A 24,635-nucleotide genomic window follows, 5' to 3' on the forward strand; every position below is an offset into this window, starting at 1 on the left:
TGCTCGTGTACTTCTAGACAAAACAACACACGGTTTGGAATGGTACACCCCGGCCGAAACTGTCGTAAAATTGACCGTTCGTTCAATTGGTGCATAGTTGCGCTGCTTATACTCTTTTGTATGCGATTTTGCCTGTTACACGGGAACCTAATATTGTAACATTCTGTTGCACATCAACGAACCCCTCGACTAATGGTTATAGCGTCCGTGTATGATTTTATGGAATAGGAATATTGTGTGGGAGATCAAATATAAGTTATTGATAAATTTGCCATAAGTGTCGGAGTTGACTCTTCTCTTTAAGAAGGAAATTTAAATTGGCTCGGTTCTCCACGTGTAGTGCATTAGTATCATTGAAGGCGCTCTAAAGGCAATAATGTTGACCATCGCTCGCGTGGATGAAAGCCGAAAAGCTTCGAAGACGCTGAGTCCATGCCAAACGCAGGAACAGCTTGCTTTGGTATTAGGAGTTACTTGCCGAGCTTTCTCAAAGGGATTATTTGCTGAATCGTCCAATTGGTTTCGAGATACGATGCTGGTCTAACAAGCCGTCATAGGTTCGATTCTCGACTCGTGAGAGACTGTTAGTGTCAGTAGAATCGTAGCGCTAGCCCCGCGATTGTCCTGTACACTAAAACAGTTGGCTGCAAAGTCTGTGTATAATAAACAGAAAGCACCAAGGTTTTGCTGTATTTGCTTTGGGTTGTTTGTGAATCGAAGCCAAGGAACCTTGAGCGTCTTTTTTCCGCCTTTCAGCAACTACTCCGGCGGTAAAAAGGAAAGGTTTTCTTCTTCGCATCGTGACGGGTGATAACAAATAATATAATGAATCTATATCAAAGTCATGGAGACTACCTAGTCATATACACGCTGCGAAGGTTCTGCTGTGTATTGTATGGGACCAGGTCGGTGTTATTTATTGTTGGCTATTGATAGCGAACAAAACCATCACTGGGGGACGGAATCAGCTTTAATCGATGCGATTAAGCAAAGCATGATACGGCCACAATACGGACAAACACACACAAAGACAACACTCGGCCTTATACTGCCAAAGTTTTTAGAAACGCTCAAACGGGAACCCTAACGCATCATACTCCCCAAATATGACGCCGGCCAATTATTACTTGGTATTCGAGCTCTGCCAGAAAGGGACAAGTTTGTAATTGGCTATAGGTAATACATACCTTAAATGAATCCTTTTTTTGTGCAAAAACAAAAAGAACTTAGTTGCGCACCTAATAAGAAAATCAAAAACATACGAGAACTCCAAAAAAGCATAAATGTGGAAACCGTCGAAGGGTAAAAACGGTAAGAAACACCAAAAATATCCATGTCACTCAAAAAAAAAAGAAATGAAATTTTTATTAACTTTTAGGAGCTCAAAATTTATAACGAGAACAAAAATGCTCGAAAATATTTATGATGAGGATGAATGTGAAAGACAGCTGAAAATATAAAAATATAAAAATTTCCGAAAATTACTGAAAGAGCTAAAACGTGTTCAAAACGATAAAAGTTGTTGAGGGCGCAAAAATGTGTTGCATACATACAGAAAAATATTCAGAAACAAACAACTAGATAATAACTTATCTTGAAAAAAAAAATTTAATTTAAAAAACCCGCAAAATTCTGATATGAAAATGGAACAATATCTAAAAATGACAAAATCTAGTAATAATCGAAACGAATTTTTCCACCTAATTCAAGAGTGCAGTACGCTTCTGTCCATCGTGTATTTAAAAAAAAAGCGAAACTTCCAGTAATTTCAATTATGCAATTTTACGACTATTGCAAAAAACCTCCGGCGATTTACATAAATCGCAAACACAAGAAGCTGAGTAGGAAAAACAAATGCATAAATGAATGAAGCATATTTACGCAGTGTAAACAAATCGTGCGAGCGTTCTTTGCCCAGGGGCGAACCGGCAGAAAATGAGTCTCATTCACTTGTTTACAGCAGTCGTTTTAATTTGTTTGCCTTTGGTGTTGGGTGTTGTACAACAATAAGAAACTCTTTGGCTTTGGCTGAAACTTAGAATTCCATATTTTGTTGACACATAACCGCTACCTTCATTTGCCTCATTGATCACTTTGAATAAGGTTGATACGTTTATTGCGCACAGGTCCTCCAAGTGACTTTTAAATACGATTTTCGACAATTAAAGTCATGTCACAATTGCAGGGTGATAAAATTTTATGCTACAATCGTAAACGTTACCTTTCTTTCTTCTGCTCACTCTACGTCGACGGTAAGGGAACACACCACCTTGTCCCCAGTTCAGCGAATGTGGAAAAAACTCACTCGGATAGAAAGTTGCGCACTGCAAGGGTTTACCGTGTATACAAACAGGAAATTGCGCTAGTCTGCGCACCACACCGCACCTTCGGACCGTCCGATTGCTGAACGGGTTAGTGTGTATCGCTCATTTAATATTCAAAAAACGCAGTCCCATCACACGGCGCTGCTGGAAACGCGACAATATTCACGGTTTTCTCCGTTCCGTTCGAACACTTTGCATTGGCAAGCACGCAGTTTCTAATTTTACACAATTTTTTTTTTCTCTACATGACAGCTTATTACAACACTCTGCTCTAGGCGGACGCGCCTTCTTTGATTCGAGCAAAACTTTTGACAGCCCACGGAAAGCGGCTGTCTGCTCTCTGATGACGGTATCACCAAATGCACGACACTGCTTGAAGTGCAGATTCTTGTCTTCCAAAACGGTGGAATTTGATGTTTCCTCTAGCACTGTAGTAACCCCTACGCGCGCGAGTTCCAATGATCACACTTTATTGGTTCCATCGGGACACATACAATATGTGGCTATATGAAATATACACATATACCTATATGCACAGCGCTCAGCGCAAGAACAAAATAACAAGATCCGCTGCCACCCCCGCGTGTGCTGTACAACTGCTTATACGAACACAAACACACACCCACACATGAACATTCACAAACCCTCCATTCGATTCGCTGTGATTCCCACAGTCAGTCGTCTCTAAAGCCACAGTTCGGTACGATACGAAGAATTAAACAATATAGTCACCGATTCACGACCGCTGTCGCTTTAGCACTGATTATTGACCACGGTACGGCGCGAGTATGAGCTGATGATCTCCAGTCCAGCCCAGCAGCCATCGAAACGAAAAGCGATCGATCCCGCTCAGCTGGAATCCGGCCGCGCGCTCTAAAATAGCAATAATAGTGAGCACAATCCCACACCAGAGAGGAACTTTGATTTGTCGGCACACTCTCACGCAAGAGAGCGTCTCTCTTGCAACATGTTTATGTTTCTCCGATCGGCTTATGTTGGCTGTACGGAACACATCCAGCTTTACAGTTTTCATAACGTTTTCCTGTATCGCGGTGCTACCGAGGGACCATAAATCCCTCTGTCCTCCGTATACGAGGCTTGAAACATGCTGAACGCCATCGCGAGGGATCGGGCGAGATTATTGCCGTAAGTTAATGAACAGCTCTACTTACGACTGTTCATTAACTTACGGCAAGAATCTCGCCCGATCGCTCGCGTTGGCGTTCAGCATGTTTCAGGCCTATGAGTGTGCTCTGAGTCGCGCCGCGCCCTGCGATCTGTGTGCGCGTTCAGAGCAGCCAAGGCCATCATACGACGACGACGACGCGACGGCCAACAGCGTAATAAACATACAATGATGCTGGGTAACTTGTAGGGATCGGTACGGATTATGTCTAGAATTATGGGAAAATGCATTTGAATAAATTTTACAGGCAGTCAGCTGTCAGGCTGGCATTTTCTTTGTTTCTTTTTGAACTCTGTTATTTATGACAGTTATTATAGTTCAAAGGAACAACTTTGTTTCCCTATTCGATTCCATAATTTGTTATTGCTCCATCTTATTATTAGGTGTTTCACAAAAATGACAAATTGGAAGAAGCAGTTTTTGACCCTTCAAGCGGTAGCTCAAGGTTTCTTACTATGCTATTTTAATATATATGGAAACAACAGCCGTGTGCAAGATGCACGTTTGAGAGAAGAGGAAGGTGTTAGTATATTAATTTGCTGTGAGCAATACACAGCATTTTTATATACTAACTTTGTTTTTACAATGCACTGTTCATGAGCTGTGAATTTTTAAAGCAGAAGGGAAATTGGCTAAAAATCATTCGAATTTTTCTGGAAAAATGATTTTCTAGTGGTTACTTTCTAGTTTCTAGTGAATTTCTAAGAGTAAAGTTCAAGTAAACATCCCCAAATTTACTTCCTTCTCACTTCAAACGTATTTCAATAAGGGAAAAAAGTTTAGGATTTCCTAAACTTTTTTTCAATTTCCTAAAAATCAAAATAAATTTCGACGCAGAGTTACATCTTATTTGTAAAGGCAGCATGCAAATAGGTGAATCGAAGACGGAGTGAAACGGCAGAACGAAAAATTTCAAATGCTTATAAATTTGTTTCTACTGAACGGATTTTGGCCACATATATCTCATTGGATTGGAGAACAAATCACTCACTAGTTTATGAAATCATTCTTTGAAACATTTTTCCATAGTAGAATGGTTGAAATTCGAAGCAAATTTATCAACCGCGTGTCTGCAATGCTGCAATCCAAACAAACGCGACGCAAGACGATATAATTTTGTGGAAGCCAACTCTCGGAAGGGGAGGAATCCCACAGACGACAGATGGGACGAGAAAACGAAATATTTTTTTTTTGCCGTTTTATATCAATATCATAGCAATGTTGAAGCAAGTGGTAACATTAACTACTTCAAATAAATTATTTCGGAGCGCTAAGAAGAGCCATTGGTGTGATCACAATAGTGACACCCGGCAAATCTCTTAATTTTCTGGTCATTGCGAATTGCCATTTTTTGTTTATTTCTAGCAGTATGTTTCTATTAATTTAATTGTCAAACGAATTTCCCGAGCTGTGTGGTTGCACCAATCTTGCAGTTTAATCTGTGTTTACATTTCTAAACGATTTGAAATAAGTTCAAGTGTGTTTTCCAAACCTCAATTAATTAAACCAGATAAAAATTTTGCTTTTGGATGTATACTAGGTGCTAGGCTAGGTGCTAGGGCAAAGTGATCGATTTTCCAGAACAAAATTTTTGGTTCCTTCTGAGGCCCCAAACAATCCTAAATTCATCGGAATTCGATTGGTTTTGTCTCCGCTTAACGCATTGCATTTAAAATTTGTATGAGAAAATCTACTTTTTTACATTTTCCTTTCTAGAGAGTTTAGTTATGCATTTATGCATTGCATTTATAGTATTTTAGATGCTTAACAACTTTCCTAAAGACGCTGAAGACCTAGGATGACCCCCCAAAAATTCTATAACTGCTCAAAGTTGAGTCGAATTTAATACTGAAAATCATTGTTTCAGCCAACACTACCAGTATACCAGCGCCAGATGGATTTCTATAGAATGAAAAATGCCAAAAAGTAGGTTTGCCCATACATATTAAAATTGCAATGCTCAAAGCGGAGAGAAAACCAATCGACTTCCGATTAATATAGGATTGTTTGGGGTCTCGAATAGAAGAAAAAAAGCTTGGTTCTGGCTTTGTGCTATCAAGTTTCATTTCGACGTGGGACACGTCTTTGTTTACTATACTGGGCTGCATTCTGTAAAATTGGAAATGAAACGGGCAAATGTTGCGTCAGATTTCAAACGCTAATAACAGCATAACCACATGATGGATAACAATAACCAATATGTTGTTGGATAGATAAAATGTATAACAATTTTGTAATGTGTTAATTATCACTCTAATTTCATTGCTAAGCGGTAAAATTGATAATAATTTCAATAACAAATTTACGCGAATAATGCACCAATTACATGCGAGCATTCCTAGCACAGACGACGTGAATGGACACCATCCGTTCCCTGTATCAATTTCGAAATTAAAATTGACAGAGTCTCCCCGTCCCAATAGGTCAATTTATTTTTGCTTCCATGAGCTTAGACTAATATGATGTCTCGAAGGTAAAAGTTTTCCTAAAAGTTTGAAACAATACCCATCCTTGAACAATCTCTAAACCTGCGTGTTAGGTACTGTAGAACCTAATAAAAACTGATGTCTTGAAAGAAAACATGCCAGTAAAAGCAAAAGTACCAGTGGAGTATAGAACCGCAGGTCTCTCGTCGTCTATGATTGCATTGGTACTCTTCTATTCGTATTGCAGCAGTACTATTCGTATTGCAGTGGTACACTTTTGTTCGTACATTTATATTCGTATGCAATTGAGGAAAAACTAAAATGCTGCTGTTGATGGTGATTGAAAGTTTATTTCATAAATATGATTGCCACGAATTACTCAACAAGAATTGTAAATTTTTGCAACGGATATTTTTTAAATTTTATCTTCGATATTCACTAAATAATCGTGACCGGATAGTATCGAAAGAGTAAATTCCTAGATATATATACATTTATAGAAGAGTAAGAACCTGCGAATGCTTGTGATTTTTTAGTTTATTTAGTAAGATTCGTACAGAATCTCTTTTTATATTTCAAAATTGTTAGATGATATATTATTATTCTAAGCTTTACCATAATAAACCTATATTTCCAGTCTTCGTAATATAGCGAATGTAGTTGCAGGCAAATGAAAAAATTGTCAAGCAAAAAATGAAAATGTAATTGTGGATTTCTACGATTTTTTGCTGGAACTTGTAAGGAATTTTGTTCAAAATATTTTATTATGTTTTCCAATTGATGAACCTTTGTAAGTGCTTCCATATTATTTTGAAAGTAATATCCATACTATAGATTTGATTTAGTTAGAGTTAAACAAGACAAAACCATTCATTATGATAACGTAAGCATTATTGGATTTGGTTTTTGAGGATATAGAGATAATTCTGACTTTGACGCATTATGAGAAATTCTTGGTGCTTCTTCAACAAGCACGATATGCTTGTGCCTTGTTAACTACATATTTTTTTGCACAAAAAAAAATACTAAAGGCATAATATCGCCAAATATAAATGATATTTCTTCGAGTGTTGTTGAATATATTCCAAAAATTGATTTCCATGGGAGGCTGAAAATAAACACATTGATTCTGTCTGCAGACTCTGTATATTTTGTAACAAAAAATCCCCTAATTACAGTGTTTAGTCCCACGTCACCATTTCATACAACCCTAGGGCTGTATACCTTGTAGTATTTTCCATATAACGACGCCCCATTCTGATGTATACATACATATAAGCATGATAGAAAACTGGATAAAAATAGGACTAAATTAACACTTCAATTGATTATAATCATAATTATAATTGATTGGTGGCTCTGCTATGGGTCATTTGCAACGTAGCATTGCGTCTAACGGCAGCACTCTGACAGAGAGTATAAATTTAAAGTCTAAACAAAAAAATTGTTCAATTTCAAATGTTTCAAACTCAGTCAGTTTTCGACGTGAGTAAAACCTTAAAAAGTCTCCTTTTTTCTACTGACTGAAAATTAATTATAATACCGCCTGACATCCTATTCTAACGGACTCACCTTCACTAACCGAAGTTCAGAGATACAGCAACGGGATTTTCCCTAATCCTAAAATAGCAGACAGCCCTTTTGCCTAAAAAATCTCTGCAAACCTAAATTTCCTCAGATATCAATTTCCCTGTTGAAACAAGCAATCAATTCGCAATCTTTGCAAATTTGAAATAAGCACCGCAGGCCACCGTCAACTTCTGCAGGCCGGTCGGATTGTTTTTGTTTTTCTTTTCGTTTTCTTTTTTTTGTGTAGATTCCTACCACTTCAGTGTGCTCCGATACTGTTGTTGACGGACTGCTAAACCAGAAACCACAACTCAAACACATGTAGACTCCGCACCTAACCTGCCGGCCTGCTGCGTGCAAACCGATCTCTTTCTCTCGAGCTAAATTTAGAACTTTTCAGCAAATATTTGCGTGTTTGTCTCTCTCTCTCTCTTTCTCGTTCTCCTCTGGTAAACCAGTGACTTTTTTGGCAAATTCATGTTTCAAAATGCGAAAGGTAGTTTATGCAGTTGTTGATTAAAATGGTACCAACCAATATTAGACTATTTTTTAAATTTGTAAACCAATTTTATTCTATCCTACAAAATAAGTTTTATGACTGTCAGAATGGGTCAAAACTCCGCTTCCCTGTATTCCCGACATTGGTCAACATTACATCCCGTTACCGAGGCACGGCGACAAAATCAGTGAAGCGAAAAACACACTCCGTGTACGAGATTGCCTTTGCGTTCCGGGTGAGCTAAGAAGCTGTACGTTTGTCGCACACCGAAACGTCCATATGGGTAACGCAAGTGAACCCAAAAATGTTTGCACGCTGTTGAATGTTCCATAAATCATGTGTGCTGCATTAAACAGGCGATGAATTCGGCTTGGTTCGAGCCGAAATTACGAAAAAAAGCTACGGGAGATCTCCACACAATGGGGTAAGGCAATCTGGTTACCATACAGAAAATCGTTTAGAAAATTCAGTGTCACCAAAATGTATTGCAAAAAAAAAAAACTTAGAGTATCATTTCACGATTTGCATCATGACTGTCAACTAATAGAGTAATTATTGATGGTTTACCCCATAGTATTCACAGTATGGGAAAATTTTATAAATCGGAGTGCTATATTTATAGTTTTTCTGGAATTATGATTCGCCCAGCACGAGCGGCGCTTTGGAAAAGTACGTTATTAAATGTAATTAAAACGTGTGTCACGAGCAATAACATCTCATTTGAAAATAACATTCTTGTAGGGATTTTTGTTTCAACAAATTGTTGGATTAACGTGAAGTCTCTCTAATTTGTTTGATACTATGTGGTTTTCTCTTGAAAACTGCTTGTCATCAATGCCAACGCAGCTAGAATATGCGTAACAACAACGAACAGCTAATTAAAGCATCTTATCGACGATCTCCAATCGCTTCACACCAGCAATTTAGGAAATTGAAAAACTGGCCTCTTCCATCCTGTTGTAATGATACCGTTAGTTCGGTAAACATCTACCGCACCATCGTTGAAACAATTTGAAAATGAAATTAGTATCCTAGTGTTGTGAACAGCTTTTCGTGGAACCGAAGGATAACCTCGTGTTCGGCGTTCTCCACAGAAAGCCGGCAATTTTCAATAAATCTAATTGAAGGGATTTAGCCCTGTTCCGACCAAGCCCAGCAGAGAAAATTGATAGCCCTCAATCGACATGCTTTCGCTGTCCGGTTTCCTTCAGGCTGTCCTAGTTTCGCTGATTCACCGCCTCCGTGTGATGCAATTCGCAAGAAGTAACTTTTTACTCGAATAGCTGACGCTCAGCAAAAAAAATCACTTTTCGACCAACGTCAGTCGAGTATACCGTATTCCGTAAGTATCGAACGTCAATGACATGCAAATGACACACACCCAGGGAAAGGAAAAGTGGCAAAAATTCGAAAACCAGGCAGCCACTTTTCACCCCGGAAAAACTGGGCCGCATATGTGTTCGGTGTGCTGTAATCGTGTGAAAATCCGATCCAACCTAATGAGCCGAAGGAACCCATCGCTTGCTCATTACATCAGATGCCTCCTATTGCATCCATTAACAAGCGGTACCATCAATCAGGTAGTGAAAGGGGAGGGACCAAAGAAGCGATGCGGGAGCACTATTATCGCATTATGATTATTATCACCGTTTCGCGGTTGAGGTGCGTTGAGGAACGACCTCGGATTGTTGGGTGCGGAATTAGGTTGACACGGTGCAATAGATCGTTATTTACAAACAAGATTATGTTTTGTTTAACCAAATTTACATTTATCAGAAATTAGCGTTATTTTCAGGAAAATTTGCTCAAAGTTTTTCAAATAAAAACTTCTGCATCTGCACGAGTAGCACAGGAAGCAATTGTGCTGATATGATCTGGGTAACCAACAACCATGAGACAAAGCCGAGTAATAAACTATTTTATTGTAATTAAATTGACGTCTCTTAACACCTTGAAATGATGAAACGACCATGAAACGACGAAAGGAACTAAAGTGCTACAGTCAACAACTCAAAACTTCATGCGCATGAACGAGGTAATTTCTTTTTTTTTAAATGAACTACATCTAATTTTTATGAAAGGCTGGGTTCTCGGGAGGAAATGATGAAAAAAAAATTGTGTTCGCGAGGAAATAATTGTTCATTAGACGCGACCGCCAGGTTAACGTAGAATTACGACAGCCTGTCTTATGTCAATGTATTTCTTGCTATGGGTTTCGGAATACACTCGATTAGGGTTAATCAATTCAATGGTGTGAAAAGCTAAATTTCAGTTATAATTCTCCTTAAAATTTATTATTTAATAAATGAATGGTAGCTTATGTTAAAGGTTGCTTCACCTCCTTTTTGAATTTGTGAGAAGGAGCACTCGTAGTACTTGGAATTTGTTTCGATCTGCACAGATTGTGTTGAAAAATGTCTATTTTACTACTATTGATGCCTTTCATGCTTTGAGTGTTTTTACGCTAATATATAAATCGAAAAAGAAGTAGATTTTCAGCGGTTTCTATTGCATGCATCGGTTCAGCCAGATATAAAACAACAAGCTGCGATACGTAAAGTTTTTAAAATATGCTTTCATTAAGTCCTTAGTATGAATAATTAATGATATAACGCTTTTCGTTATTGCTTCTGCATATTTTTTCTTCAAAAGCTAGTTCAAGTCTCAATAGGCTCAACAGCATTTTTCATGGTTTCTTCATAACAGTAACCCACGACGTCACCTACTATGCAACGTTAGACTACAAAGCAATCCGTGAATTATCTTTCCATCTGTCAGCCAACGATTTTCTTTGTTTGTTTTCTTGAGCAGTTTCTCGTGAGTGAATAAAAAAACATTTTAAACGTTCTAATTGTGCTGAAGATGCCTCGAAATTGAAGTTGCAAGAGAGTATGCACAGTACACATCCGAAACTGTGGCGAAAGCTATCGCTGCTATAAGAGGAAAACAGTTTTCGCTTCTCGAGGCAACTCGGTTCTGCAATATACTCTACGGAACATTGTATAACAAATTACACAAGCTACCCGGAGAACCTACAGTCATGACTAGCTCTCAGGAAGCAGAGTTTGGTAAAACCATCAGGATTGCCGGGGTTATCCCCGAACTTGAGCATCAATCCAGAAGCTTGTCAAGGGCTATCTTAATCGCGGCAGACATCGTACTCGGTCATGTTCACTGGATTCGCCAACGGGAATAATTCACCAGCTTACGTAGTTTCTGCTTCGCTTCATCTATATCCGACATAGGCGGTGATCCTAAGAAATGCCGGTATAACCGGACTAAGATAGATATTGAAGATATTGAAAACATGTTTGTTTAGGATGGTTCGATGTTGTCGTCTTCGAAAATTCTTCTCTGTTGCTGTCCCTTACCTTCAAAGATTGGAGAATAGGAAACCCAGAGTCTTTATCGGCGACAATGTGGCCTGTCGTCTATCATATAGGTACAGTGATTAAGACATGCCACCCACCTTTGTCAGCCTTTGGATGTCGGTTACTTACGATCATTAAAAAAGAGCTTGGAAAACCACATTGGAGGCTCGGAAAAAGGACAATAAAAGTTGCGTTCCAAAGCACGTTTTCCTCTATTGCAAAAACGAACCTTGGACAAAATCGAAACAGTGCTAACAACATGAAATCCACATAGGTGAAAAAAAAACATGAAATTCACAAGCCGGCATTCATCCGCTGAATAGATTTTCAGTTCTGACCCGACCCGATCACTAAGAATCTACGATCCTAATAGAAGCAGCAAGCCAGAAGATTGCGATTGAACAAAATTTTTCATCCATGGACGACAATCATGACTTGAAATGATAATGACCCCCAAATTACTTCTCATTTTTATTAAGTCATTTAGGATGTTTTGGTTCGTTTAATTTTGGGAAAACTTCATATTTCACTTTAAATTCATCAAACCAATAAAGTTATCAACTCCGGATTAAAAATTTATGTAAGAATGTTTGAATTATGTAAAAAATGGGAAAATTATAAAATTCTTGACGTAATGAGTGGATCTGCTGAGTGCTCATTTTAAAATTATCAGAACTTGTTTTTTCACTATATTATCAACATATTCAGGAAACGTTCGAAAAAGTGATCAAAATCACCCCGGTTTACGGTATCACTTCTCCACCAAAACAAAACAGTGAGGGTGGAACTCAATCCCGCTCGATGAAAAGGTTATGTCAAATTTCAAATTTTAATTAAAAGTAAAATTCATTCGTACTGCCTCAATTGAAATTTTGTGGTCACCCTTAAAAGAACAGTTGATTTTAGATTTAACAAAGCAGGGAAGTAATCGAACTATGCATTCTTTTCAGTTTTTTCGATAGTAACAGCGTATATGTCCCACAGAACACCTTCCTGGGTAATAGTTACGTTGCATAAAATCTTGTTCAATTTTTCGTCATCTCAAATTGCCAACTGCAGATGACGTGGGATGATTCTTGTTTTAATATTACCTCTAGCAACTCGAACACTTCTGCAGCAAGACACTTCATTGCAGTTACCAGATCGACAGGTTCTCCAGCACTAAGGCACATAATTTCTATTATGAAGCAAAAGATGAACGACAATAATAAACCGGACTTTGTCTTTCCCTTAACTTTTCCTACCTAACTACGACCAGACAATGTAACATGCAAATTCGATTGAACGAAATAACGATGTGCCGTGTAACAAAACTGCTACCGGTATGATGAAAACCCTCGTGTGGTTATTATAAATACCTACAGAGAGGATTAGCGCAACAAGTAGGCGACGCGGTGTAGGTGATAGAATGGGAAAATTCGAAAAAGAGGTCGGATTGCGCCACGCACTGTTTCTAGGCATACAAACGAACGTTGTGCACGATTTACATTGGTTTTTGTCAACTGTGAAAGCGAACATGTGTAGTACCGAAGACAAGCGGTAAAGCAGCCAAGTCCAGATTTCCGTATGTTTGCTGTTCCCAGAAGAGCTAGCCAAGCACAAAAGCGGTTACGGAATACATTAGCTCGAAATAAATGGTTTCATTTCTCCTGTTAAGTACAGATTATGATCGGCCCGTCTCATTCTTGCCATTCTTGAAGTAATGTTGAATTTTCTAGCCATGCAAATTATAAAATGTGTAAGTGCAGTTCCACAGTTATTCCAAGCGAATAAAAAGTGACGCTAAATTCCTTGAAATATAATTATTTCTCACTATGGCAACGGCACCAATTGCACTTCTTAGTGCCCCGAAATCATTTATTTAAGGTTGCAAAACAACGTGGGTCGAACTGAATTCTGCCTTGAGAATGGAAAATGTTTTCAAAACAACTCTTTTGGCGAGTGACAGTTAAATAATAACTACTTCAATTGAATAATTTTGAATTCGACTGAGACTAAGAGTTTCGCCTGATATTTGGCCTTGTTTGCGTTTAACAAGGCTCTACATTTTTCAATAGTACAATAGTTAACGTCACAAAATCACAATATTCCGCATTTTGGTGGAGCCTCAGTTAGTATTCCCATCAATTGCAGTAAGAATGAAGGAAATCCACTGAAAACTGACTGGGTTTTAATTACACTAAATTATAAGCTAACTTTGGGTCTCATTACGTGTTTCAATAAATTTTATTACTTTATATTCAACATTGGCAAAGTTCATCGTGTTACGTAAACAATCTTGCAATTATTTCGTTGAATTTATTCGTTAACAAACACCCATTTGCTGTAGTTAGCTCATACCAAATTTCAGTATGAACAAAGAAAAAAATTCAAGCAATGGTTCAGTGGCGAATCCACTGGCAAAAAAAGATTAAGTTAATATTTGCTCAAACTAGTTTCAATATCTCGAAGAATTAAATTAGAAATAAGTTTAAGAAATAAGGTATTAATGAATGAAAAAAAGTAGGAGGGTGGTATTCAAGACACGACCGCATGACGTTGGACTACGGTATTCTTATTTTCCATTAAAACAAATAATAGAGAGAATTGCAACTCTAGTATTTGCTGCAATTTTATCTAACAGTGCATTTCTGGATGCTGAGACGTTAAAACGTTATGAATAATAATATATACTAAAAGAATGGATATCTTTTATTTAATCGCTGTCATTTCATACATATTCGAATCAACCCTTTGTTTGCTGCACTACCAAGACAATCATTTAATTGAGCGAATTGGTAAAATTTTCCTATCTAAGCAAAAAGCAAACTTTACGAAACTATCTGAAATTGGAGCCCAGAACGATTCAACCGAAAATTTTAAATTTAAAATTGTTTGACATTTAATCGATAAAACTCATGCTAGGTTAGTTCCAGCCCAGCATATAACTTCATGTATTTGAAAAAAAAAAACGTTTGGTTAAATAACTCAATATAGCAAGAGCTCAATCACACGTTTTTCGGTAGTTGTTATCAAGGTTTGGGCGAGTGACAGGAAAATATCTTAACTTCTTCAGTTGTGATGTAGAGCATTTCTAATTGTTTTGTTATTTTTCACGATAGCGACAAGTTTGTTTCTTTCTCTGTGTGCGAGAAACAAAATCAAAACCGCGCACCGAGAAACAAAAACGAAAATTTAATGAATGCTCATTGAGAAAACTTGCAACTCTTTTTACCAATAACTTATGATACTCAAAAGAACCCGTTTTGATCTAAATCAAATTTCTAGTAAATAAGTGTTGATCATTCATAGGTAGTAATTTTTCCTTGATGAATAAAGACTGGCTGAAGAAGTTAAAATCGCTGCTGTAAAATCAAATTCACAACTGTGTTCGTTAAGACGTTTTAATATTTTCAATGACAATAATAATCTTCGATAAACTCCCGCTATAGTTATTCACACACATGCTATAACTATCTAAACACGCGTTAAAACTATTCATACACACGCTGTAGCTATAGCTATCCATACACACGCTATTCCTTTCCATACATCCGATACAACTATCTATACACACGCATAAGCTATCCAACCGTGTGCTATTACTATCCATACATACGCTATAACTAATCATTACACACGCAGCAGCTATCCACACACAAGCTATAACTATCCGTACACACGCTGAAGATATACACGCAAAAGCTATAATATGCTACACATGCTAGTGTCTTACACACGATATAGCTAGCCATACACACGCAACAGCGCCATCCCTATCATCGCAAATGTCATAGCAATACAGATGCACATACGCTATATGTGCACACTGCACACACACTAAATGGCGGTAGTTTTCCTAGTGGCGGTGCTGGCTCGTGCAGTTTCTGGCTGTTTACACCCAACTCAGATCGAAGGAGAACCGAACTGAATGAAGAAATGCAGCTTCCCACTACCTCCACCGCTGCTGCCTGATACCACCGCTCTGGTTCTGCTGCAGCTCAGTTTGGCCGCTGGAATCAGCCGAATCAGCCACCGCTGCTGATTATACAAGACCGGCCTGGTGGCCTTTCACTTGTTAACTGATGACTGCTATGAGACGACACAGGCTATTATATAGCCCAAAGCAAAAATCCATCCGCGAGCTAACAAGAAGCGAGCTTGTGATTGGTTGAATGTGCACGACTTTTAACACAACTTTTAACTAGTTTAGTATCGAAAACATATTTAAATTATTATATGACAATCTTGCGCAATATTTCCCCTATCAATCAAGCCATTGGTGTTTAGAATCTGTTCAGAGGTAATGATAAAAGAAGCATTTTAAAACGGTGTTGAAACACCTGTTGCAGCTACCGAAAGCGAGCTCGTTATTGGTTGAAAGCTGTGAGACTGTTTACAAAGTCAGATCGGTTGTATCCGTTAGTGTCGACTGTGCTTGTGAAGAGAGGTGGTGATTGGTTGCTCGGTATGATTTAGACAATCGATGTGATTTATCAATTTTTCAATAGTGTATCTCGAACAATAGGTTATTTTTGTTACATAAATTCAACCGTAAAAGAATTTCTGATCGGTTGATGCCAAAACCTCGAAATTCTGAAAAGAAATGACTGATGTATAAGCGCTCAAAACCTGACCACTTTTTCCTGGTTTTCCCCGGTTGAATTACTAGATTTTAAAATTCAGGTGCCTAACTTCGATATAGACGTTAGTCCAACGTCAAAACCAAGAACAAATTATCAATGATGAATATCAAACATAGTCAGGATGAATCAGTACGACTGTGAACAAAAATAAGAGGAAACACAGTTTACAGGAAATTAAATCGTTGCCTTCTTTCGTCCCTGAAAGTTTTCCTATACCTTCTGAACATGACAAAAAAGCACTCATGTGTTAATTAAACTTAAAATAATTTTAATATGCGAAAACAATTAAATAATCAAAATAAATTTTCTTCGCCGTACATAAACACTGTTCATTTCCGTCCATTTTATATACCAATTTTTTCATGGCCTGCTTGAACTTTCACGCAACACAGCACCGCCACGAACTTTCTCGATCTGTCTCTCCATAAGATCTCTACCCTGCAATAATAATTTCACCAATCCCACAAACAGATTTTAGAACGGGTCAAACGGGATCGCAAATTTTATCGCTCAGTTTTATGAAGTTGCTAACAGATTTGTTTTCCTATTGAACAGCTCTTGCCGGATTTAGGTTAAAAATAACTTACTTTTTCCTTTAACAGACGACGACTGCTATTGCTGGTCTACCCATGGCTGCCGACACTCTCGCTCGGACTTCTTGTTACATCCAACGTCTGGCTGGAAACATTCTACTCCTGGTTGCGTCCATTTGTCTGGAAATCGTCTCCGGAAATGCGGCACACTTGATTCACTACTGTTCAGCAGGTTTCATTTGCAATAGAACAACAATGTTCGGCGTTTTTCGCACAGGACTGTTTTTTTCTCACGGTCTCAATTACGGAATATCGATTACCCTAGTCGTGCATTTCTATGGCGATTGTTAACCTATTTTCCGCTGGTTTGTACACTTCAGTACTCAACTTCTACAGCATTCACCGTCGTTTTCCTCTACTGTTCGCAAATCAAACCTAAAAACTGCACAAATGGTCAAAAAACTGGAAAAATTTTCCGCCGTAGCCGAGGTCCAGAGAAAAATTGAACCGTCTTCGAAAAATCGCAAGGCGATACACACTTTAAGCTGCGACGACTTCTGCTGCTGCACCTTTGCCTTTTGCACCGCTGGATTGGTTGGAATTGGCTGACGAGCCGAACGGGCCCGACACGAGAGCGTGAAAATGAGCAGAAATTTTCCTGCCCGAGGCATTTTCCCCCTGTGTGTTGTCTGCTGCACGCACACAGGAGGCGCCGGATACCGGACGGGACGGACAGACGACACACAGACAAACGAATGGATAACCCACCCGATGTGACTGCTTGTGTGTGTACGTTCGTAGGAGGTCGGGTTCATCGGGATACGAAACATGGGAGAATGGATCTGCTTCCTGATTGTACGTAATTACGGTAGACGGAATTATCAAAAGAAAAGTTGTCACGATTTTTTCTGATTATCTGTGAAGAACACAATGGTTAATCAAAATTCGAGCAAATAGAAAGGGGTCTTGAAAATACTACAATATTTCCTGAATGCAGTCAAAGTTTGGTACAAAACCATAATTCAATTATGTTTAGATACGAAGACATTTTCTTGAAAAAAAAATGACAAACTCAACGTTTGAAAGGAAACGCAAAGTTTTTAAAGTAAAATCCATAACTTGTGCATCGCCGCAGAGGCATGGATTTTCCTTGCTAAATAACAGAATATGAAAACAACAAACACGTAGCCCACCGCAATTGCTGTATTGGTAAGTTTTCCTCCCACACTGTCGTAACAAGACCGCGGCCGCGGTTCTAGGTAAACTACGGAAGAAAAATGCACACAGAGTGCAACGGGACGTACATAATCCGCCTCCAGAGTCAGGCCTGCTTTCACCCTACTGCGTATGTTAACTTCGCTGACCTAACCACCAAAGGCGGAAATCTCGATATCTCCTGTGGTGTACAAGACTCCGGAAATTTCATCGAGAGAGAGGCCAAAGGACGAGAAAAAATATAGTATTATGAAAGAGAGCATAGCAAAGTGACTCTACCAATACAAAGCCAAACTTGATTTGACTTTTCCTTAGCGAAGGTGCGTCCCGGTGAATTTTTAACACAAGTTGCCCACTGTTGCTGTCAGACGGACGGTCGACGGTAGCCGCTGTGGCAAGTGGCAGTGAATTAGTAGTTTGTAGAATAAGTAGTTTCTTAAATGTCATTCCAGTTACTAACGTTTCAATTTCTCGCAACGAAAAAGTGTGTGATTTAGATTGTAAACAAACAAATCGAAAGCAAAATCAATTGAAGTATTTATCCGGAATTTTAAACCACCACCACCATTTTTACATACCGTGGTGAATATAGGGGAAAACGTCAAAACTCGACTCGTTCATCATATCACGATGAACATAAACAAACAAGGGTTGAAACTACAGTCGGCACTTGTTATAGAAGCATTTTAACCGAAGTTACGATGCCGAGAATTTTGAAATGGGTACCAATCTACGTCCGAAATCACTACCCACCTTTGATTCATTGATACGAGTAAGTAGGAGGTTGGTTTTTCTTCGGAATGCAATGAATTTCCTTACACCCATTGCAGTCGGGTTTGCTGGTGCTTCTTTCGAGCTGCTGTTATCTTCCCTACCGCACGGGAACATTCGTGTTTGACGACAGCGTTGCGATAGTTAAGAACAAGGATGTTCTCAACAGTGACACGCCTCTACGGGAGCTATTCCGGCACGACTTCTGGGGTACCAATCTGACGGATGCAAGCAGCCACAAATCATACCGGCCACTAACCGTGCTAAGCTTCCAGCAGGAGGTGAAACGGTACGGACTGGATGCAACCCACATGAAAACGACCAATTGGTTGCTTCACACGATTATTGGACTGCTGCTGCCGAAGTGCTTCAGGGCTGTTAGTGGAAGCCGGCGAAGTCAACCGTATGGCTTTGAATACTGGGCTGCTGTTCTGTTCGTTGTGCATCCTATTCATACAGAGGCCGTTTCCGGAATAGTCGGACGGGCCGAGCTGTTGGCCTCGTTTTGGTTTATTTTTGGTGTGATAATTTATAGTTGTTTGTTAAAAGGTAAGCGAATAGTAACCTTAACTTAGTTTTATTACAATTGCAATTTAAAGATATTTTAAAATAGTATTTATGATAAATGTGAAGACACTTAACTTACCAACCTCAGCACGTTCTCATTAAACGATTGTTGTAGTCAGAATCGGATAAAATCTGTGTAGTCGCGTATTGTAGTTTGATGGTTGATCTGAAATTATTCGAAAGTATAATCAAATTAGCTTTTTGTTTTAGATGGACACAGTTCGATACGGAGTCAGGTAACCATCATTCTAGCAGTGTTTATCTGCACCATCATATCAATACTTTGTAAAGAGACTGGTATTACTATATTGGTAACTAATGTTGTGATTTATAACTACTGTTCAGAGACTAAAACTGGTCGACTTTTTTTCCAGGCCACCTGCGCTGCACTCGACATTCTAAAACACCTCAATACTCATAGCTCTATAAGATCAATTCTCAAAAACAACTTCCTCATGGCCCGAGTCATAACAATGTTCCTTATGACCTGCGTCCTCATCTACTGCCGGCTGTGGGTTCAGAATTTTACCGGGCCACAGTTTCGAGACAAGGACAACCAGGTTGCGATCAGCCAAGGTCTGACCAAAATCCTATCACAAAACTACCTGTACAGTCTGAATCTATGGCTCCTGATCTGCCCAGATTGGCTGAGCTTCGATTGGGCACTGGATTCTATTCCCTTGGTCAGTTCACTCTTCGACTACAGACTAATGTTTGTGATAATATTTTACACCTTTGTGATAAGTATACTCCTGCGCACGAAAGCTCGAACGCACGTCCTTCGGGGCCTAGCCCTGATGGTCATCCCGTTTCTTCCGGCATGCGGCTTAATCCGTGTTGGATTCGTGATAGCAGAACGCGTTCTGTATATTCCTTCCCTAGGATTTTGCTTCCTGGTAGCATTCGGATTTAAGCACCTCTACAATAAAGCAAAAGTACGTTGGATTCGCAGGCTGATCGGATTAGGATTCGGTTTTCTTTGCCTGCTGTTTGTTCTCAGAACCATACAACGCTCCGCGCACTGGACCACGGAACACCTTCTATTTCGATCGGCACTACGAATAGTTCCAAACAACGCAAAAGTACACTACAACATTGCACGATTAGCGACGGATCACGGAGATCGGGAAACGGCTTTTGCCTTTTACAAACAAGCAATTAAACTATACCCGGAGTACGAAGCAGCGCATATGAATTTGGGAAACTTGTACCGAGATATTCAGGATTATGACCGAGCGCTGGTGCATCTGAAAAAAGCTATTGAATTCCACGAAGACTTCCACACAGCGTGGATGAACCTAGGAATCGTGCATGCAGCAATGAAGAATTACGATGCGGCTTTGGCTTGCTACCAGCGTGCAATGCTCAAGCAGAAGCATTATCCCAACTGCATGTTCAACCTGGGAAATTTGGTGAGATTTTTCATCTTATTTTTAATTTCTCTTGTTCCAATTCTTAATTTCTCCAGTACAACGACATGGGCAAACAAAGACTTGCTTTAGCTACCTGGAATGAAACCGTTCATCAGGACCCACATCACATTAAGGCATGGAACAATATGGTCAATGTGTACGACAATGCCAACATGCAGCAGCAAGTTCTCGCCGTCACCGACCGAGCCCTTAAGCATCTACCGGGAAACCCGACTCTGCTAGCATCAAAAGCAACAGCTCTAGCAAAAATGGGACAATTCCACCAGGCAGAACGAATCTACGCCGATCTCATAGCAGCTAACCCGCAGGTGGAAAAATACCACCAAAATATGGGAGTGCTGTACCACCGATGGGGCAAGCTAGACCAGGCCGAACATCTCTACAGGGAGGCACTCAAACTGAACCCACGTTCCGAGATGGCCAAAACTAACCTCGCCAAACTGCTAGCCACGAGCGCCAAACGACGGGGCAAATTTTAAACTCTTCCAATAAACAGCAACAGTTTTTAATCTTTAAAAGAGTCAGGATTTCTTTGAGTCGTTCTACCCACAATCGATTTCATGTTGGAAAGAAAGTCTTTGCAGACCTCTCTATTCGAATCACCCCTTTTCCACTTACCCGTTCACGATCCGTATGCTGCCGTAGTCCCCATCGACCAGGCCGGCCACCTGGTTGGCCGTCAGTACGGTCACCACGTTCAGCAGGGGATCGTCATCCTCCCCGATGGCATCCGACCCGGCGGCGCCAACATCCTCCTCATCGTCGGCCATTATAGCGCCAATCGAAGCCGTTTCGCTACAGCCTTTGGCGGAAATCATGTAGTCACTTATGTTCACAAGCTGCCCGAACGGACTACCATCCGTACTGTTTGTTGGATCATCCAAACCAAATTCGGCACTTCGGTGTTCTATTCGTTGGTTGCTGTTAGAGTGCTGCTGCTCTGTTTGGTCCAGCTTATTCAACATTCCGTCCTCTACTTTGGAGACGTTTTTCGTAACGTGAGCAGCAGGTTTTCTATTACCTTTGCTTTCCGTTCTCAGACTACTTTTACTAACACTGCTACTGCTGCCAGTCGCAACAGGCCTAACGTGCGTGTTCAAATGCGCCTTCAGATGATGTGATTTAGTGAATCGTTTTCCACAATTTGGACAGCTGTAAATTAACGTTGAAGAGTGGGTATTTACAACGGAGCTAGACCGATTAAGATTGTTCAACTTACGAGTATTTTTTGACGCCGGTGTGGATTAACATGTGACTGTTGAGGACGTGGGAATAGGTGAAACTTTTGTCACAAACATCACAGGTGTATGGTCTGCAAATGAGAAACTCGAAAAAACAAAACTAAAAAAAAATATCTAAGACACCAACCTTTCTCCCGTGTGTGTTCGTTCGTGTTTGATTTTACTGCCAAAATCGGAAAATTGTCGCTCACAGTATTTACACTTGTACGGTTTAGCGCCTGAAGGAAATAGAAAAAACTATTTTTATCAACCATGGTTCCTAACTTACTCCTAGTGCCCCGTACATACCCGTATGTGTCCGCATGTGTCGCCGCAACTCGAACGGCACAACGAAAGCCTTGTCGCAGTCCGTACACTTGTACGGTTTATCCCCCCGGTGTCTTCGCAGATGAGTCTCCAAGGCGTGCTTGTATTTATACGATCGCTGGCACAGCTTACACACATGCCGCTGCTTGGGGGTTTTCAAGTTCCGCTTCACCCGAATAACCGTCTCCAGCGATCCATCGGGACCCGGTTTTGTGATGATATTCTCAATCGTAGGTTTCTCCTCGTTCGGAACGTTTGCCTTCCGGATTGTTTGTATAGTTTTGATCAAATTCGACTGAACTTGCATCGAACCCAACCTGCCTGTAGTTAGAGTTTTAGTTGCTCTCACTTGTGGAAACTTTCTGAAGTATCCCTTGCTGTCTTCTTCGTCACACTAAAATCGCAAAACAAAAATTAGAGCTAAAGTTAACGAACACAATGAAAACTCACTAGAACTTCCCAATCCTCTTCGTCTTGCTCGCGTTTGATGCTCGCCAGCTCGTCCAACAGATCATCTTCCTTATCGACGTCAACCAGTTCCGTTACAAAGAACATATCGACACTGCTGTCGTCAGGTGTTTTTCCACTATCGACAGTGTGAGTATGCTCTTCGACCCCCAGTTCATTAATCAACTCTGACCGCACAACGGTCCCTTCGTCCGTGCCCGGTTGCACTTCGTCAGCGCTTTCCATCCGGAACGATAAAGGCGGCAAAGCATCGTCATACGTTATCAACGAATCCACATCGTCGTCATCCGGCGGCGGCGGCGGTGATTCTGGTTCGTCTGCAGTGGAAGATTCGTCACAATCAACTCTCTCAACCCCAACCGGTATTAATTCCGCTCGGGGGCGTCCATAAATGATTGTCTCCCCATTGTTCTCCCGAAGTATCGCTTGCCCCCGGGACACCAACTTAACGTTCAATCCCGAAGGTGGTTTATAGCTGTACATCACATCCGAACTGATCGGAATCTGTATCTCCGACGAGCAGTTCGAATTCTCGTCCATTTCGATCTCACTTATTTTGTCGTCGACCGTAGCCTCCCGGTACGATTGCAAAATCGCATCGGAACTTTCGCAGTTGATTCGAAACCGATAGGCCACATCCAGCTCTCGAATGCACATGGTGCAGATTATCTCCGGTAGAGAATCATTCTGCCGAATCACGACACTGCTGCACTGCATCACCTTAGCGCAGTAGCTCAGCTTCGATTCCGGGCAAATTTCGAACAGCGATCGGAATTCACCCTCGCGAAGGCAAATCCGGCACGTAAAATTCCATTCTGGATTCAGTGACATTTGAGTAGTGATCGGATAATTCGAGGATTATCTCACCGGTTTTGATAGAGCCTAGAGGCTACATTAAAAATCGTTTAATTTAACTACAGCAGAAAACAGGAGTTTATAAACACTCGAGCGTTGTTTATTTACGTTTCGAAATCCTCTTCAATCTTATTACTGTCATTTGACAACTTAGCGCGGTGGGGTGTAAAGGGTAAAATGGAGAACGAGTTTTCAGGAATGAGCAAAAAATGTAACCGGGACTCTCCCAGAGTAATTCCGGACTACTTCGTGATTAGGGCGAAATTTACAATGACATCAAAACTCAAAAGAGGTAAACAAAGTTTTCACTCACAAATTTAAATCCTAATTAACGATTGAACAATATACAGTCGTCGTTCGATAACTGCAACATGTTTACATTGCAGTTATCGAATGCCGTTCCATAACTGCAAGTGCAACACTTCACACATGCCAAAATTTAGAGGAGTCCGTCACTTCCATTTTTGCTTTCAATGATGTCGAGATGTATTTTTTAATGGAATAGTCGCAAAAAATAGCAGAAAACTAAAAAAGGTAAGGTTTTCGATTAATCAATCTGATATTCATATTTCCGCATCATAATTATTGCATTTTAGTAACTACTTTACATAATCAACATATAGGCGGAGATAAGGTTATTCACTACAATAGACCATTTACGAGACGTTTCTAAACTCAATTCATGAATGGAATTTTAACAGAAAGCTCGGAGCCGCTGACATAACGCAAGTAAAAGCAACATCAATGTCAGCAGGATCGTTAACGCTAGGTCACAAAATATTGTTTGTGATCTACTATGCACTGCCTCGCTGAGTAGTGAAAGCTAGCCAAACAGTGCACAAGGGATATTTTTTTACTTATCATAATTACGGAAAGTGAACCACATAACATGGTGATTTTGCTTCATTGACTAATAGTGGAGATCTATAATCTCTCATCTAGAATGAAGAGACAACAAGTAAACGAAATCGAAAAAAGAAATCGAGAGAAATGAAAGAATCCTTTAGAAATGTTTCTAGAGATTTAACAATTTTCATTTTCGAATGCATTTAGGATCCCCCCGCGAGATCTGTCACTTCAATGTTTAAAAGCGTTGCAGTTAAAAGTCTTGCAGTTATCGAACGGCGACTGCATTATTCATCCAAATATGCTAATAGAAGCAAATTTGCTCTAACTTCGTTCATGTTACACATAAAACTTGAATTTCAGTCGCTTTACATTGTATTTTCGAAAATTTGTTGTTTCG

General features: G+C 39.8%; 3 protein-coding genes across 21 annotated transcripts in view; 1 reads left to right on the top strand and 2 right to left on the bottom strand.

Annotated features, from left to right (window-relative positions):
- LOC129732054 (uncharacterized) overlaps window positions 1-17,136 on the bottom strand; it is a 126,733-nt gene extending 109,597 nt beyond the window's left edge. For 6 of the 19 annotated variants that reach the window (XM_055692528.1, XM_055692527.1, XM_055692525.1 and 3 more), the window contains exon 1: window positions 16,588-17,134. The gene's annotated coding sequence lies outside the window, so the exon portion shown is untranslated. Of the gene's footprint in view, window positions 1-2,221; window positions 2,797-2,968; window positions 3,097-16,587 lie in introns of those variants that run through there. The other 13 variants (XR_008729152.1, XR_008729153.1, XR_008729154.1 and 10 more) reach the window with 8 other exon arrangements.
- Window positions 17,137-17,759: 623 nt separating this feature from the next.
- LOC129732057 (protein O-mannosyl-transferase TMTC4) lies at window positions 17,760-21,037 on the top strand. The gene is made up of 5 exons (XM_055692537.1): window positions 17,760-18,520; window positions 18,579-19,068; window positions 19,297-19,397; window positions 19,461-20,498; window positions 20,555-21,037. The coding sequence occupies exons 1-5, from the start codon at window positions 18,467-18,469 to the stop codon at window positions 20,996-20,998; spliced, it is 2,127 nt and encodes a 708-aa protein (XP_055548512.1). The 5' UTR covers window positions 17,760-18,466; the 3' UTR covers window positions 20,999-21,037.
- LOC129732058 (zinc finger protein with KRAB and SCAN domains 3-like) lies at window positions 19,122-23,520 on the bottom strand. The gene is made up of 6 exons (XM_055692538.1): window positions 22,517-23,520; window positions 22,049-22,460; window positions 21,888-21,978; window positions 21,739-21,831; window positions 21,138-21,671; window positions 19,122-19,252 (listed from the first exon to the last, which is right to left on the bottom strand). Exons 1-6 carry the CDS (start codon window positions 23,363-23,365, stop codon window positions 19,171-19,173), a joined length of 2,061 nt encoding a protein of 686 aa, XP_055548513.1. The 5' UTR covers window positions 23,366-23,520; the 3' UTR covers window positions 19,122-19,170.
- Window positions 23,521-24,635: the final 1,115 nt, after the last annotated feature.

Source organism: Wyeomyia smithii, chromosome 3 (assembly GCF_029784165.1).
Source record: "Wyeomyia smithii strain HCP4-BCI-WySm-NY-G18 chromosome 3, ASM2978416v1, whole genome shotgun sequence".
Lineage (NCBI taxonomy): Eukaryota > Metazoa > Arthropoda > Insecta > Diptera > Culicidae > Wyeomyia > Wyeomyia smithii.

Excerpts from the sequence above, each read along its gene's own strand:
- LOC129732057 (XM_055692537.1), top strand. The coding sequence starts at position 18,467 with ATGGGTACCAATCTACGTCCGAAATCACTACCCACCTTTGATTCATTG. Across the intron at positions 18,521-18,578 it reads CCTTTGATTCATTGATACGA|TCGGGTTTGCTGGTGCTTCT; the intron begins GTAAGTAGGAGG and ends CACCCATTGCAG. Across the intron at positions 20,499-20,554 it reads TGTTCAACCTGGGAAATTTG|TACAACGACATGGGCAAACA; the intron begins GTGAGATTTTTC and ends TAATTTCTCCAG.
- LOC129732058 (XM_055692538.1), bottom strand. The coding sequence starts at position 23,365 with ATGTCACTGAATCCAGAATGGAATTTTACGTGCCGGATTTGCCTTCGC. Across the intron at positions 21,979-22,048 it reads ACACATGCGGACACATACGG|GCGCTAAACCGTACAAGTGT; the intron begins GTATGTACGGGG and ends TATTTCCTTCAG. Across the intron at positions 21,672-21,738 it reads ACCGGCGTCAAAAAATACTC|CTGTCCAAATTGTGGAAAAC; the intron begins GTAAGTTGAACA and ends GTTAATTTACAG.